Below are 16,984 nucleotides of genomic sequence, written 5' to 3' on the forward strand. Positions count from 1 at the left end.
TAGGAGTGCAGGTGAAGTCATTTTTGGCCACTTCCTGTTCCCTCCATATGGCTGTCAGCATTTCATTAGTCTGATGGATGTAGCATATCAGTCAGCAAGATTTCGTCCTATGCATGCCCCTATCCAGTTTTGGAACAGCTGGGCTACAAAACCTGGTGTTTTACTTCTTTCTCTTTCTTCCAATGATGTAGGTGCCTTTTGCCACTAGTGGTAAGTGGTAAAATTGGCATCATGGATCAAAATTAGTAAATTTCAGATTATTGTCTTCTTATCTCAATGGCTCTAAGTTATGGCTTCAACGAACAGCTTTCACTAGATACACCAAGGAGGTTGCAAACAGATGTATATGTTAAATATTTCAGATTTGAAATCCTTTGGGCACCATGTTAGCATCAAATTCAGGTATAGAATATTGTCCTTAGATAATGATAAGTGAATATCTTGGGATGTAGAACTTGGCATAGCCTGAAAAATAACTCAAGTTATCCCAACAGTGGAGTTCACGTGTGTTCTGGAGACAGTAGTCACACAAATGGAAAAGTGGGTCTTGTAGCTAATTTCGCTTAAGTTCTGGTTGATGTTAAAGCCACTTAGCTCTTGGGTTGCTGCTGGGAGCAGGTTGAGGAGAAAATGTTAATTTTTTGGTCATAATGACTGGGCTGTATTTGATAAGTCATACAAATCAGAGAGGAGACCCAGGCTTTATACCAAAGATTTTGGAAAGAATGGGATTTAACACTTGTTTTCTACCTACAATTGTTATGTTAGGCTCTTAGTGTAAGTTTACTATCTTACTCCTCATTTTAAGAAATGATCTCTCAGTTTCTGATGGGTTAAAGGCATAGCCCAGAGCTTATAAATAGCCAGAGCAGGGGTCAACATCAGTGTGTTAACTCCTGAGTCTGAGTTTTCCACTATGCAGTGCTGGCTTCCCCTGAAAGCTAGTTTATATAAATAGACTGGCCTCCATGAAGATTAGATATATAGAAGATATGAATGAATGAATTTTGCTGGACTCTTTCACATCGCAACCTCAATATGAGAATGGAACTCTGATTTTTCATATATATTAACAGTGTCTAGGAAACAATAGTCTGTGGTCATTTGACATGGCTTTGGCTGAATTACAATGTTGCTCCCTCTAGTAGAATTGATTCCTTTGTCATTGTGCTGTACTCAGTGTGGTCTTTCCACACAGCTTATAAGACATACTGTTTTATGGTTAGAGCAGTGGTGTAGGGATCAGGCTCTGGAATTAGACTTTATAAGAGTTCTAGTTGTTCTACGTCTTTGCCAACATATACTTAAATTTTTTTTTTTTTTAAAATTTTAGCCATCATAGTGTTAGGTATGTAATAGTATTTCATTATTATTCACACTTCCTTAATGACCTTAGAGTTTGAGGCTTATAAAATAGTTGAGTTTTGGGGGGCGCCTGGGTGGCTCAGTTAGTTGGGAGTCTGCCTTTAGCTCAGGTCATCATTCCAGGGTCCTGGGATTGAGCCCTGTGTTGAGCTCTCTGCTCAGTGGGGAGTCTGCTTCTCCCTCTCCCTTAGCCCCTCCCCCCCTTGTGCTCGCTTGCTCGTTCTCTCTCAAATAAGTAAATAAAATCTAAAAACCAAAATAGTGGAGTTTTTCTTCTTTTTCAATTATGTGGAATAATTTTTGGAAGATAAGTGTTTTAATTTTCTTACATGTTTGGTAGCTTGTCTATTGAAAACATGGATCCAGAGTTCTCATTTTGAGGCTTTTCTTTATATAGATTTTTTCCTAGGTTATGTGTTACTGTTATCATTTAGATTTTTCCATAAACTTGCCTTTTATGTTACTCTTTGTTACTTTCTCCACCTCCAGATTTCTAGGGTCATTTTCCTCCTGCTTGAAGAGTGTCCTGAATGTCTCCTCTAGTATATGGATATGGCCATAGCTGGTGACATAGCCTCTCAGCTTTTAGTTTGCTTTGTGTTTAAAAAAAATGTTTACCTTCACTTTTGAAGAATACTTTTCACTGGGCATACTTTTCACTGGAGCACCAAAGCTGGCTCACCTTTTTTAGCTTTTCCGCTTTTCCAGGTCCCGGATCCTCACTCATAGTGTCCCTCTGATTGATGCTTTCAAGGATGTGTGCATGCACATGTGTGCGTGTGTACGTGCATGTGTGTGTGTATGTGTGTTGTTTTGTCCAGCTCTTCTAACTGTTCTCCATTGGGAGAACCCCAGGCTGCCATTGTTGCATGCATATAGCACGACACAGAGTATCCCATCCAGAACATATAATAAAAATGTTGTATGTTTGTTTTCTTTTTCAGGTCTGTTTTTTCTTATTAGACTGTGAACTCCTTGAGGGCAGTGACCACGTCTGAGTCTTTATATATCCTTACTCTTTATATTTAGTGCAGGATCTGCTCATATTAAGTGGTTGTTATATGGTGCGCTGTGCTGTAGTTCTCCTGTGGTTTATCCTACACCTTGGGAATAGCTGTATTCCTGGGATCGGTTTTCTCAACCTCAGCAGTGTTGACACTTTAGGCCAGATGGTTCTTTGTGGTGGGGGCTGTCTTGTGCTTTGTAGTATATTTTGTAGCATCCCTGGACTTTACCCATGAGATGCCAATAGCACCCTGTCCTCAATTGTGACCACTGAAAATGTCTCTGGATATTTGCAACTGTCTACCAGGGGACAGATTGCCGCTGGCTGAGAGCTACTATGGTAATGTGCACGGTGCTCAATAAAGGACATTCAGCTGAGTCAATGTTTTGCATTTGTGTTTTCTAATGTTGACTTTCCTTTAAACCATAGGGTTTGAAACTGCCAAGTCTTTTGCCCTCCATGGTGCACATGTGATCCTCGCCTGTAGGAATATGACAAGGGCCAATGAAGCTGTGTCACAGATTTTAGGAGAATGGGTAAGCAAGTCCTTGACCCCCCCCTTTTTTTTTAATTGTCAAATACACACGCTGGGATAAACACATGGAGGTTTTAGTACAGCGCATAAAGTTTATTGCTCTTGGAATAATGTTTTCTTTATTTTTAAAGTCATATTCACTTTGTTTATTTTATGAATGAAAGGACAAGCAAGACTGTTATTATCCACACGTTTGTTTATGGTTCATTGTCAATGTCATCTGCTTTATTATTCAGAGGTTTGAGAATGTTTACTCATTCGGCTCATTTATTAAGAAAAATAAAATGTGGTTAATGCCCGCATATGCAGCTAAGACTTTGTTATGCTTATGGTTTTTAAGGTTAGGAGAGGGTGCGCTTTAACCCTGTGTCTGTTTTTTACTTTTCACTTTTCTCTCTCTGTGTGGATTTTCATATTGAGACGTCTGTGCATAAACATTTATTGAGGGTTCGCAGTCCTCATGAGGCTAAGGATATAGCATATTAGTCAGAACAAAACCCCTGCCCTCCCTTGGGCTTACTTTCTAGGTAAGGAGAAACAGACCATAAGGGATAATTCAGTTTAATATTCAGCATACTGCCAGGTTGTTTTAAACACATGAAACACAGGAAAGCAGAGCGAGGGATGAAGAGTTAGAGCGTGGGCCATTTTGGTTTGGATCCTTAGCAGAGAAGCCTCTGACGTGGTGACATTTGACATGAGACTTGAATTAAGTAAAGGAGGGACATGTGTTGTAAGCGGTGGGAACAGCATGTGCCAAGGCTCAGAAGGAGGAGTGTGCTTGGAGGATTCAGGCTTGGCAGGGAGGCTAGTGTGGCTGGAGCCAGGTGGCAGGGGAGGAGGTGACAGAGGTGCTGTGGGGTGTCACTAGGGCCTTAGAGCCAGTAAGAAAAAAGACAGTGGAGAGTTTGAGTCAGAGTAGCACAGGGTGATCACTTTTGTAGCATGATCACTGGGCTTTAGTGTGAAGCATAGACTGTGTTCATTTATTCATTTGTCATTTATTCAGGTTTAGGATGTGTACCCTGTCCTGGGTTCTGGGGGCTACTACACTGTCTCTGTACAGCTTTCAGCCCAGAGTGGAAATCAGATTTAACCAAAGACACATAAACATCAATGCAAATGTGAAATAATGATACTAGGTATTAGGAAGTATGAGTACTCCAAAATGATGAATAAGGCCTCTAGGTGGGGGACATTTGGAGTCTCTGAGAAGAAAGCGACTGAGCTGATCTCAGTATTTCCAGATCTCAGGAAAGACCTGGAGAAGTGGAGAAAGAAAGAGGGTAAGGTCCACTTGGGCAAGGGGAATGGCCTGTGTGCGGCCCTGGGAGGAGGAGGGGGAAGAGAAGGAGGAGATACTTGCGAAGCTGGGAGCAGAACATAAAGGGGGTGGGATGATCCTTCCCAAGGCTGTCTTTGTTTTCTTTTTCTTTTCTTCTCTCTCCTTTTATTTTTCTTTTTTAAAAAAAGATTTATTTATTTGAAAGAGAGAGAAAGCAAGAGCAGGAGGGGCAGAGCAAGGGATAGAGAATCCAAAGCAGACTCTGCATTGAATGCAGAGTTCAATGATGCCCAGCTCCATCTCATGACCCTGAGATCACAATTTGAGCTGAAGCAAAAAGTTGAATGCTCAACAGACTATGCCACCCAGGTACTCCACTTTTTTTTTTTTTTTTAAGAAGATGTCTTGGTTTTCTGAACGCTGTGGAAGATTTCTTGCCATTGGAAGAAACAGACCATGGTTACTTTAGGAGAACATCTGATGTTCTAGGCTGAAAAGTTATCAAAGTTAAGTAAAGGAAGATTTGTTTCTGCTTTTTTTACAGTATATTTTAAATGAAATATTTCAAATTTAGTGTATTTCAATTGTTTTAAGTTCTCTGGATCCTTTAGTTTTGAGTTACATTAAAAAAAATACAGGGCCCATTTTTTTTTCTCTGAGCATGCTCTGATGCTCTGAGCATCTCTGTAACTCTACAGTTAAGTAATAGTCTATATTAGGTGATATAATCACCTTTAGAGATGTACAGGTGAACAGATGGTAACGTGCATATTGTCTGAATCTTCATGCAGCACTGGGAAGGTATCAAATAGTGAAAGTCCCTCTCAGTCCTTTTGGAAGAGAAATATTTACCATTTCTTGTATATACTGGCAAATATGCACATGCCGTTACAAACTTTGATTTTTTTCACTTTATACCATTAGGAGATCTTTTATTATCAGTGCATATAGGTCCACCTTGTTTTTAACTGCTATATAATCTCCATTGTGTGCTTGTGCTCTAATTTATCTGAGCAGCTTTCCTTTTGCTGGACTTTTAGATTGTTTGTCCGGTTTTGCTATTCCAAGTGATGCTCTCTTAAAGTTCAGTCTCCTGTATTTTCACCCAAAATTGGGTCTAAACTGTGCTGCAATGAGCATTCTTCATATGTGCTTCTGTGAGTGACATAGGGCACAATCTTAATAGTGGACTCATTGATTCAAAAGGCATTTGTATTTAAAATTTTGGTTGCAGTTCCCAGTTGTTATCTAGTGGAGTCGTAGTGGTTTCTGTCCCCATTGTCAAAGTGGAAGAGTACTATTGTTTAGCAACGAATGGTGTCTAACCTATAACGTTTTGCCATTTGATTTTAAACTGGAAAAAAATGAAATTCAGTGGCCCTAGTGATACTGTAAGAACTGTATTGTATAATGATATGAATATTTTAACCTGTCTTGCAAGGTAATATTAAAGCACCAATGTTTATGCATTTTAAAAATTCTCTTCATGGGACACCTGGGTGGCTCAGTCAGTTAAGCATCTGCTTTCAGCTCAGGTCATGATCCCAGGGTGCTGGGATGGAGCACTGAGTCAGGCTCCTTGCTCATCTGGGCGCCTGCTTCTTCTCCCTCTCCTTTTGCCTGCTGTGCTCTCACTCTGTCAAAAAAAAAAAAAAAATCTTAAAAATAATTATCTTCTTGTGTCTGAGCATAGATACATCTGTGTTTAACCCATTATAACTGTTGTTTGATGAAGAGAGGCAGCAAATCCTGGGTGTTCCCTACTTGCCTGTGGGGCCTTGGCAAGAGCCTTCAAATCTGTTTTGTGTCTCAGGTTTCTCACCTCTGACAAAGAAGGTTGACTGGTATGAGTGTAAAGATCCACCATTTAGTTTTTCTTCCTTGCGTCGTAAGCCATAATTGGGTCTCTGGGCGTCCGTTTCTGATGACAGAATGCATCATTGCCTGCTTTCGTTTTGTAATATCAGTAACCTGAGGTCGACCGGCAAACAGTGCTGCTCTCAGAGAAAGAGTTACCCCCAAAATATTCACTGTCCGACACATAAGTAAAGGAAATGGGAAGAAAACCAAAACTAATACTCACATGCTGTTTCCAACATTTAAATCAAATTTTGTAAGTTATAAACTTAACCTCTTTATCATCTCTCATCTGTCTGCTAGTTGTCTGCGAGTATCATTACACCATTTCCTCATTCCCCCTAGACTATGATTATGGAAGCTCAAATATAGCACCGAAAGCCATTTCGTGTCAGTGCTCTATTACCGTAGTGCCCAGTGTGTGTGAACCTGCCTCCGTGATCCACCTGGAGCTCCCCTCGCCACCCCACCCTTGGTGCGTGCTGGGCTGGCTTCCTTCAGGCCCTTGCTTACCTCCTCTCTGGGCAGGGACTCGATCTGGCACATCATTAAATGCCACCTTCTTGTGTTTCTCAAGGTCAATTTGATTGACTCCAGTTTTTCCAGCTGCTAGCCAGCTTGAGCGTGTTCATACTTTATCTGGTATGAATCCTATCAGTAGCAGAGCTGGGAAGGTACTGCAGCATATTGGCGCCTCACGGGAAGCTCTCGAAATGATCCAAAGTTTTTTGTTGCAGCAAAAGCTCACTCAGAAGTCTGTGGGCTGTTTGGCTCAGCATTGGCTTGTATGTGCCAGGGCTCTGTGGGCATTCTCAGCTTGGCTCTGGAGATGGAGTTCATGCTGCCTTCCCCAACGTGTTCTTCCCTGCCTGGTCTTTCTGTTCCTGCCTCCATGGCACATTCTAGAATTGCCGTGTTCCAGAACATTGATGTCTGCCTCTAAGCCAGTGGGACATGATTCTATGCTTACCATAGGGCATCTAACAACCATCCTTTATAGAGAGTCCCATATAAAGTGCCAGGTGAGGCACTTTATATCCCTCTTCAGGAGATGCAAGAGCCTGGTTTTCTCCATTTTACATAAGAGCCAATGGCGGCTCAGAAGGGTGAAGGGACCCTCCCAGAGACACACAGCTGATGAGTGTAGAGGCAGGCTCCTGGCACAGTTGGTCAATCTGGTCTTCAAACCCAAAGTCTGTCTACTTCATGGCCCAGCTTTTCTACCACATTTGGCATCATGCATGTTTATTACCTTTCAGGCTTTGTGTTCAGAATTGCTAGATGCTATTTGAGGGATTAATTTCAGGATTAACCCTAATTTCTCATGGGAAGCAACACTGATTTACCTCATTGTCTTAAGCAGTCCCTTTTCATTGAAGACATCCTTTATAGAGTTCTCAAACCACTTTTGGGGGGCTCTGGCTATTTAGTAAAATATAACTTATTAAATGAAAACACATTCCATATGGAATTATATTAAGAGCCTATATGAAATTACAACTACTAATAATTATTTCATGGGAAAATGCCCTCCTGCTGAGATGTTTTGGATGCTTGAAAGTTAGTAATAAGAATTGAAAACAATTAAAATTAGATAACGTGGACAGTAGAGAAGTAAACCACCCTCTTAAAAGGCCAATCCATTTAGCATAATTTAGAAAGGAGGGAGGGTAGGGAGGCCCATCATTCCCCATTCATATTTAAATAAAGGATCTCTGGAACTGGGGTTCAGTGCCTGTGTTGTTAAGGGGTCCTTGGTAGGAGGATGTGATCTATCCCTTCACATTCTTAAGTGGATTATGGACTAGTGTCCCCTCACTCTAAGACAAGCACCTAATTTTTTCCTAGGTATTCCAAGGAGCCGATATGGCTGGCTGAGCAGGAAGTTTACTTTCCTGTTTTCAGGATAGAGTGGCTTCTGTTTTATGTAGCAGCACTGTCTGTATGCTAAGATTCCATGTGAGTTCTCTACGTTTAGGACACTGATAGATGTGTCTGAATCCCTGCTGTGCTGTGTTGCCATGTTTATGGAAGTATGGCCCATCCCACTCTCCATCCTGAAATCTAATGACCTCTTTGGGGGGTTATATGCAAAGAACAATAGTTGATCAGGTGTCAAAATGCACTTTATAAACAGCCCCAACCAGACTCCAGCAGCCCAATGTGGAGCACCTTAAAGATTCTAAGTGGGGCCTCCCCTACTTCCTCTCTCTTCTCTCACCTTATTACCATTCCTGAATTTTAGATTTTTAAAACTTGGGAACTAAAGCTTCTGGGCCTGGGGAGGAAGCAGGTTGAATAGAGCTAAAGCAGCTGGGCCTGAGGTCACCCGCTTACCTACCAGTTGTGTGCAGGAGAAAAAGGGGTGGGGTCATGGCTAGAGTTGCTGGGGGATCAAAAGAGTGGGGCAGGACAGCCTGCTTCATGTGTGCCAGGCCCTTACTCAGTTGCTTATCCTGTAAGAGAGTTCACACATAGAGGCTGCCCATTAGTGAAACAGGGCCCAGTGAATGTTCTGAAGCTCTAGCATCTACTGGAGATGGAGATGACCAGTGAGGTGGGCAGAAGTGGCCTGGCCTGGGAAGAGGGGCTAATAGCCTTCCCTTGGAGTTATTATGTGACCCACTCCTAATTCCTCAGAATGTAGCTTGGACCTGTTCCCCTATCATAAGGGAGGAGTGACTCAACTATGTTTAGTTTGGTGAGAAGCTTTGGTCCCCAAGGAAGACTTCAAGCCCATGCTTTTCTAACTTGTGTTTTTATTTCGCCTAGACTTCAGGTCTTCTAGACTGGTTAGGATGACATGCATTTGGCCAGGAGAATGCAATAGGGATCCAGCTCAGCTGCTCTTGTTTTCTCATGAGTAATTTAACCAAGACTCCCAAGAGATCTAGAGAAGGCAGGCTGGGTGGTCCTCGGGATGCCTCCTGGGCCAGTGTCCCTTCGTAGGGCAAATCATCTCCAGCTGACTACCATTGCTATAAAATATGCTGTGTTATAGTGGCAAACCTTAGAAGCATATATACCCTATGATCTTGGGTGAGTTTCTTCTCCAGCCATGGTTTCTTTATCTGTAAAATCCAAATAATAATATCTATGTCGGGAGACATAAGTGTGAGTATTAAATGCACTGACCATATGCATGTGTAGTATTTAACACATTGCTGGGGGTAGATTGAGTAGTCAATTACATTTTATTTGCTGCTATTAATAACAACAATAATAATTTCTTATTCATACATGAAGGTACAAATGATGCTTACTCTTCTTAACCTCTCCAACTGGCTACAAGAGGAGCTGTAGGGAGGATGTTTATCAGCATGATTCAAATGGAGTTGCAATGAATTCTTTCTCTGTCTTCCTGTATCTGGACTCCTACATTTTATTAGATGTGTATTTAGTTTGTTGATTAGTATTTTCCAGTGGAGCTCATATTAGCACTCAACTGTCATTTGAAAAGCCATCTTAATTATTTATGAGATTGCTTTTTCTTTTGTATTTACAAAGAAATACACTTTGCATATATTTAGGAAAGATGATTAAGGGATCAGTCATCAGGAACAGCTAGCGATGGCTTATACCAAAATGGTTATTGAAAAAGCAGAGAGATGAGGGGTAAAAAGAAAAGATTTATTAGTCAGAGGTAATGGGATATGCATGTGTTAGGGAGAGCGCATGCCTGGTTGATTGTAACCACACAGTTTGATGCTGGCTGGACTGAAGTGTCATAATTATTGCCATCTTCGATAGACTTGATACTGGGGCTGTTTATCTCATTGGAGGGAAGGCATGTAGAAAGCTGATGGTGTCATGTCATATTGCAGCCCTGCAGGTAAGTATCGGAAATAATGGTTTTAGTAGTATTTGCAGATAAGGAGGACTTGGTACCAACCAGTGTATTTGGCACATGGGTTTGATACTTTGCTGTGCTTTTAATAGATACCAGCACCCTATGTTTTCATGACATGATATTAAGAGTGATGGGGCAGGATGCCAAGCAATAAGTGGCTTGCACTTTTGAGGACCACTGGAAGATTCCAGCTACTGTTAGGCTCCCTCAAATTGTACTCAGTGACTTTATGATCTGGTATAGCTTTGGAGTTTGTAATTTCCCCTCTGAGAATAAAAGCTTAAATCCTTAATTTGACTTCACAGACCTTAGGTGTGATGCCTTCTTTTATGCAGTATGTGCATGTTGTAGAGGAGGCAAACAGCTCTTGATGCCTGTCTAATCTGGTGACCTGGCTCAGGAAAGATGATCATCATTCAAAGCATCACAAGTTATAGGGCTCATCCCCATTGTTTTGAATGATCTTTAGCTAAACGAAAAATATAAAGACTATTAATATTATGAATAGTTGAAGATTATTGGGAAAAATTCATCTTAAATCAGCTTCTAGATTGGTTCCTCATTTCTTTGCTTTAAAAATTGTTTTTATGTGTAGTATTGGATTTTCAATAAATAAAGTATGATATAAATAAGTCTGCGAACCAGCAAGAACTATATAAACCACTTGCTTAAATCAATAAGCATACGCACACACACACAAAGGTGAAGGTAAAGTTTTAGAGTTCTCCCTTAGGACACTTCCATTTTCAAAATGTCACGTTATTATCATTCCCTGCCTACAGGGTTGTGTATTCATATTTGTCTCTCTACAAGGCACAATGCTTAGCATTTAGCAATGAAATATCTATGTTATGTGTTAAACCCACTTTGCAAATGAGGCATTGGACGCTAGCCAGGGTGAAAAGGCTTGTCTAAGCTCACCTAGCTGGGAGCTGTGAAGTGGATCCTGGGTACGAAGCCGTATTTGCCTGACGCCAAAGCCATCTTGTCACTTAATCCAAAATTCCTGGTATATGTTCTGTAAAAAGACTGGCCTCACTTTTTTAAAGTCTTAGCCAAAGATTGAATTCATAGAGGTTTGCAAGTTTATGTGTGAATATTTCTCTGTTCCTGATAATGATAACCTGTGCTTCCCCAGGAAAGAGAGCTTCCAGGGTCCCTTTTGGTAATCTGATGGATCTGATGAACCTCGCCTCACCAAATTTGCTCTCCTTCCCAGACTTCCACTTCAAGCAGTGTTTATAGTGTTTACTGTTCTACTTGCGTTGCTTATTTGACCTTTCTTGTCAAAAACTCAGGAAAGATTCTTTATCAGATAATAAATTATGCATCCCCCTCATTGACTTAATTGTTGCTAAAATATTCTGAGTTTTCTCTCTTTGCAGATTGCCTCAGACTTGTGCCCGGTCCTGTCCTTCAAGTTTTCCAGTTCATTTCTCATTCTGAACATTTCGCATTGACATAGTCTTGGGTGCTATTCATTGTTCTTTGATCATTGTCTCTGTGTCTTCCTTCCACATTCTTTTTTTTCCCCTGGCCACCACTCGCAGTCTTGAATTAAATCTTTCAAACTTTATATCCATTGTAACCTTTGTATAACAAGGGCTGTGATTAACTGTGGAGTTTTAAAGAGTGGAAGTCAAGCATAGGTGGCTGGCTCCAAACCATCACTCCCAATCATGTGAAACCCAAAGCAGATGCATCCTTTCATTAATACGGGGTCCCCTGAGTTCTTATTAAGCAATTTTGACATAGTTTGAAGGGACGGATCTCCTCTTGAGATGGTGCTCAGCTAATGGCTCTAAGGCCTGCTTCTGGCCACTAGGCATTTAGGCTCCATTACTTAAGAGAGAAAAAACATGCTAGGGACTGTTTTTCAAATTTATTATGGGGCATTTACAGAGAGTCTCAGATATTGCAGGTGTTAGATTGAACAGAGAAGAGATGGTAAAACCTCCTACACAAGGACAAATGCAGAGATACAGTGCAGATGAGGCAGCCAGTCTCAGAATGGGGCAGCACACACTGTAATAGGTTAGGGTTTATTTCAAATGTATATTTAAAATAGACTAATTTTTAATTTATAGGGAGGCAGCCCAGTGGAGTAAAGGGAACCTCAGCTTTGGAAGTCATTCTGACTCGGGATTGTATCCTCGTTTGAACACATGCTCACTGGGTATCCTTGGGCAAATTTGGTTATGTCTTTGAACCGTGGATTTTTTTTTTAAGTTTTTATTTATTTATTCATGAGAGACACAGAGTGAGAGAGAGGCAGAGACACAGGCAGAGGGAGAAGCAGGCTTCATGCAGGGAGCCCGATATGGGACTCGATCCTAGGACTCCGGGACCATATCCTGAGCCGAAGGCAGATGCTCAACCACTGAGCCACCCAGGCATCCCTGAACCATGGCTTTTTTACATGCAGAATGGTGCTAATAATTGTTCTCCCTCATGGTGAGGATGAAGTAAAATAACACATATAGTGATCTTGTGATGTGTGATAAGAAACATACATTTGGTCTTCCTCCTTGTTTCTGGCACAGAGCTCCCAAAAGCCTTGGACTTTCCTAAGTGGTGAGAGCCCTGGAGGGTGTCTTCTGTTATATTAATGAGGTGAGTTTTGAACCCCAGCCAGGATGGGGGCTGATTTTCCGTGGAGCCCACTGTGTGATTAGAAGGTTAGAACTTCAAGTTCCACACCCTGACCTTTGGGGAGGGGAGAGGTGCTGGAGATGAAGTTCAGTCATCAGTGGCCAATGACTTAATCATGCCTATGTAATGAAGCCTCTGTAAAAACCCAAAAAGGAGAGGGTTCATGAAGCTCCTGGGTTGGTGAATGCATGGAGATCCTGGAGAGTGGTGCCCCTGGAGAGGGCACAGAAGCTTGTGCCCTTTCTCACACACCTTGCCCTCTGCATCTTTTCTATCTGGCTGTTCTTGAGTGACATTGTTTTATAATAAGCCGATGACATAGTGAATAAAATGTTCTGGGTTCAATGAGCCACTTGGGGTCTCAGAAGGCTCTTTTGTACAGAATGTGGCATGTAGTAAAGACTCAAGAAATGGTAGCTTCAGGAGAGGCTGACTTGTTCATCACATCCCTAAATTCGACAAATATATCAGAAATCTTTTTTGGAAAATGACTTTTTTTTTTTTTTTTTTTTTTTTTACAATAAATGATCAGAGTATTAGGACATAGCAAGCCTGTTTTCATCTTCTCATCATTGTGTCAGTTAATATTCAGATGAAGTAATGATGGATGGTTTCCTTCCATCCCCAGGGGGTGGCGAGGTGGTGGTCTACACCCCAGATGCCGATGGTATGGAGCTGGCTGCCCTTTTGCAGAGCTTGGGGTTGCTGCGGGAGAGAAGTGGAGAAAAACTGTGACCCCAGGGCATTCATTGGATACTCGTCCCTGCCACTTAGTCACCCTGGGGTGCGGATGTGACTCACTTTTAGAGATCCTAAAAAAGGAAGCCTCACAAGTATCCATGTTGGTTTTATGATCTGTCCATCCATTCTTTGATACCCTCTTCTTAGGAGGTGGAGCCTGATTTTCCTCCCCTTGAATGTGGGCTGTACTTAGTGATAAACTTAATAAGTAGCACATGGCAGAAATGAGGGAGTAGGACCCCCAGGGAGGGTCATAAAGGCATGCAGCTTCCTCCTTGCTTGCTGTCCTGGATTATTCCCTCTGAGGAGGCCAGTGGCCATGTTGTGAAGACACTCATGCATCCCTGTGGACAGGCCCACATGACGAGGAACCCAAGCCTCCTGCCGAAAGCCTTGGGAATGAGCCTTCTTGGGGTCCTCCTGCCTCCTCAAGCCTGCAGGGGACTTCCGGCTGTCAGTTGACAGTGACCTCATGAAAGATCTTGAGTCAGACTCACTTAGGATTCCTGACCTGTGGAACTTGGTGAGGTAGAAATACTTAATCGTTTTAAGCCACTGCGCTTTGGGGGAAATATGATGCATAGCAATGGGTAATGTGCACAGGAGTCATGGCTTCAAGGGGAGAAGGATCTCTGGAGAGGAACTGGACAATGAATGAATTCAGAGGACAAGACATGAACACTCACCCAGTCATTGCTTCCAAAAGCAAGGAACCTTCATTTTTTTTATGGAGGTGTCAACTGTCCAAGTCACCTCGTTTGACCCTTTGAGTTGTGCAGACCACGTACACAGCATCCCCGAGCAGAGCTCCTCCAGCTATGGCTTGTACTCTTCCAGTGATATGTAAGCTCCTCCCTCCCTTGGCAGCCCCTCTCAATTACACTGTTCTCTCTTATATTGAAGGCAGCATCTTCCTCTGAGTGTATCCTATCCACCGGCTCTGGTCCTGCCCTCTGAGTTTCCCTAGGCTGCCTTCTCATCAGAATCTGCCTGGTAACCCCATCTCTCAAATTCCCTAAATAATAAATCAAAAGTTATTGAAGACATCGGGTTACTAAAAGTTGGCGGTCAGGCTGGCCCCTCTCCTCACTCTGCAACCTCTGTCCTCTTTCATTATTGGAGTCTGGGATGCGCCTGGTAAGGCTTGGCAGCTGGGGAGAGCTCCGTCTGTTCCGGCATCCTTCAGCGGGCGCAGATGCGGAGCCCAGGCTCGCTTTGCCTTCCCTGGAGTTAATGAATCAGTGTGAATGAAGAGCACGGTCTCCTTTTAAATGACTAAAGAACACTGCGCTCATTTACCCAGCAATTCTCAGAGTCTAATTGTTCCAACTACAATGTGATCTGTAAACTGGGTAGCTGGGAGAAACTTCAATGCATCTTTGTAATGGCTTTGTTGTTGTTTATTGAGAGGGACTAATTAACTTTGATTATTGCACTAATATTGTGGCACTTTGACAGCCTTTCAGATTTATGACTCTGGGAAAATAAACAAATGAAATGCAGGTGCTGGAGCAGAAAGAGTAAGTTATTACTGAACTTTAATTACTTGGAATGTGTAGCCAGGAGAGAATTAGTTGATGAATTACAGGACGCTTAAAATCTACATCAAATTGTAAGCAATATGAAGACAAAAATGAAGGGGGTTGGGTGGGAGGGTGCTATTTTTAAGGAAGGGAGAGAGCACATCTGTAATGGTCTCAGTAGCGTTTCATTTCATTTCATTAATCCCGGTGGTTTCCAATGCTGCAGAAACTTCCACAGTGCCACTCAAACCCCTTCTGACCCAGAGCTCCTCAGCCGCAGTGTCACCACTGAATTTGTTTAAAATGCAAATTCTTGGGCCCCACCCCAATACCTAAGGGATTAGAATGTCTGGATGTGGGGCCTAGCAGTCTGTGTTTTGGAATCCCTCCAGGAGACTCTGATTCATATAAAAGTTGAGAAACACCCCTCTATAATTCTCAGGCTGTTTGATTGATTGATTGATTGATTGCTTTTTTTTTTTTAATTATAAAAGGGCAGGGCAGATTTTTATCTCTGCTTACAAAAATTAGATGTTCTCACAACCCAGTTTGCTAATTAGCCTACAGATTTTCACACTATTTTTTTTAATGGTACAAATATTTATTAAATATCTTCTATGTCCTTGGTATAGTGGGTGTTAAAAAAACAGTTTAGAATATTGTCATCACTATGCTCGCTGGCTACTGACATAGGTTATAGTACCCAGTGAGCGTGGTAAGAGTGGTACTTTTAGGATTCATGAAAGATGCTTTCCCCAGGGGCTTCAAAGCAGGATCCTTGAAGAAGGAGCTATTGGCAGGCTGTAGTCAGCTGAGATGATGGGGGTGCATTCCATTGTAAGGAAGAGCATGAGCAGAAGGAAGGGGGAATAGTCAGGTTTGGATGTAGTGTTGGAGAAGAGGCCGGAAGTTGCCATTTGAAGCCAGATTGTTCAAGACGTTGGATTCTGTTCTACTAGGAGAATGGGCTTTATTCTCTCAGTCCTGACAGCCATTGAAAGATCCAAGTGGGCATGATGCAGGTCTACACATGATGATGCAGAAAGTTGGATGCTCAGAATGAAATAGAGAGGGGAGCATTGAGGCCGGAGACGGTGTTAGCCATGCCTCGGGTCAGCAGGGTTCGAGTGGCAGCCATGAGCTGCAAAAGATGAGAGTGATGCTCACTGTACTTGCTTATTTCCTGACATTCAAAGACTGCTTTTAAATCCAACTACCAAGTCCCAAAGGATAAAAATAATCACTCCTTCCAATGTCTCCTGCTCTGAGAACCTTCAACAAATTTGGGGGGAACATGGTTCTCACTCTTAGAAACTCTATGAAAATAGAAACATGTTTACTTATCTGTAACCCTCTCTCAGAAGTAGGGTGTTCAGACAATTCATTGTTCCAATCGGGAAATGCTGAGAGCCAAAGGAGAGGCTCATAATAATTATGCTGGGAGAGTAAGAATAAGCAAGGAAAGAAACTGTCAAGTCTGAGAACCCTAATTATTCCAAGAATCCACCCCTAAGTGAAGGTCACCCCTGAGTGGCTGGCCTTGCTAGACTCAGTGCGGAAGGGGCAGGTCGGGCTTCTGATGGGGCCAGTTTGAGCCTCATTCTGGCCATTGTCCCTGTAGTTCTCGATTGTCTCCTGTTAGCACTTTTCCTTTCAAGATGCCGATGCCACTCTCAGAAAGACTCGGCCAGCCCCCTACCCAAGACTGTCCCTGTTTTCTGGACAGTTGCAAATATGACTCCAGATCTGTTGTCAAGCAGTCTGCTAAGTTTTCATTTCAGAGACCCTTCCTTGCATATTATTTGTTCCACCGTCTGCAACCTTCTGGTCCCCTCTCTTATTGATACTGATGGATATTTGAGGAGTAGCAGTACATTTCAATGTTAGACTGAGCCAGACTCTTTCACAAGGCAGATCTGTCCAGAATGCCATTTAGAAATCAGTAGTGGTCATTTTATAATTGCATTTGTTTGGGATGGTTCACAGCTTGCCTGGACTATACATGTGGAGAACTGAGAGCTAGTTAAAAGTTTATTTTCAGCTCTGGGTAAATTTGCATTACTGGTGGAAATGCTGGGGCACTTGGCAGTGATGTCAGTGATCTTAGCTGTATCACAGGCTTGCGCCGCTGATTATGGCATCCTTGCAGACCTGCCAACACAGATGGTTT

The 16,984-nt window shown here is 42.3% G+C and overlaps 1 protein-coding gene and 1 long non-coding RNA gene across 19 annotated transcripts in view; one reads left to right on the plus strand and one right to left on the minus strand.

Annotated features, from left to right (window-relative positions):
* Window positions 1-6,934, minus strand: part of LOC140629752 (uncharacterized) — a 49,022-nt gene extending 42,088 nt beyond the window's left edge. For all 10 annotated transcript variants that reach the window (XR_012027579.1, XR_012027573.1, XR_012027598.1 and 7 more), the window contains exon 1: window positions 6,562-6,934. This is a non-coding gene — a long non-coding RNA (uncharacterized lncRNA). The remainder of the gene's footprint in view (window positions 1-6,561) is intronic.
* WWOX (WW domain containing oxidoreductase) overlaps window positions 1-16,984 on the plus strand; it is a 946,355-nt gene that overhangs the window by 44,126 nt on the left and 885,245 nt on the right. For all 9 annotated transcript variants that reach the window (XM_072819185.1, XM_072819191.1, XM_072819250.1 and 6 more), the window contains one exon: window positions 2,801-2,907. In XM_072819185.1, the coding sequence (XP_072675286.1) occupies window positions 2,801-2,907 (107 nt within the window). The remainder of the gene's footprint in view (window positions 1-2,800; window positions 2,908-16,984) is intronic.

The sequence above is a fragment of the Canis lupus genome, chromosome 3 (assembly GCF_048164855.1).
Source record: "Canis lupus baileyi chromosome 3, mCanLup2.hap1, whole genome shotgun sequence".
Taxonomy (NCBI): Eukaryota; Metazoa; Chordata; class Mammalia; order Carnivora; family Canidae; genus Canis; species Canis lupus.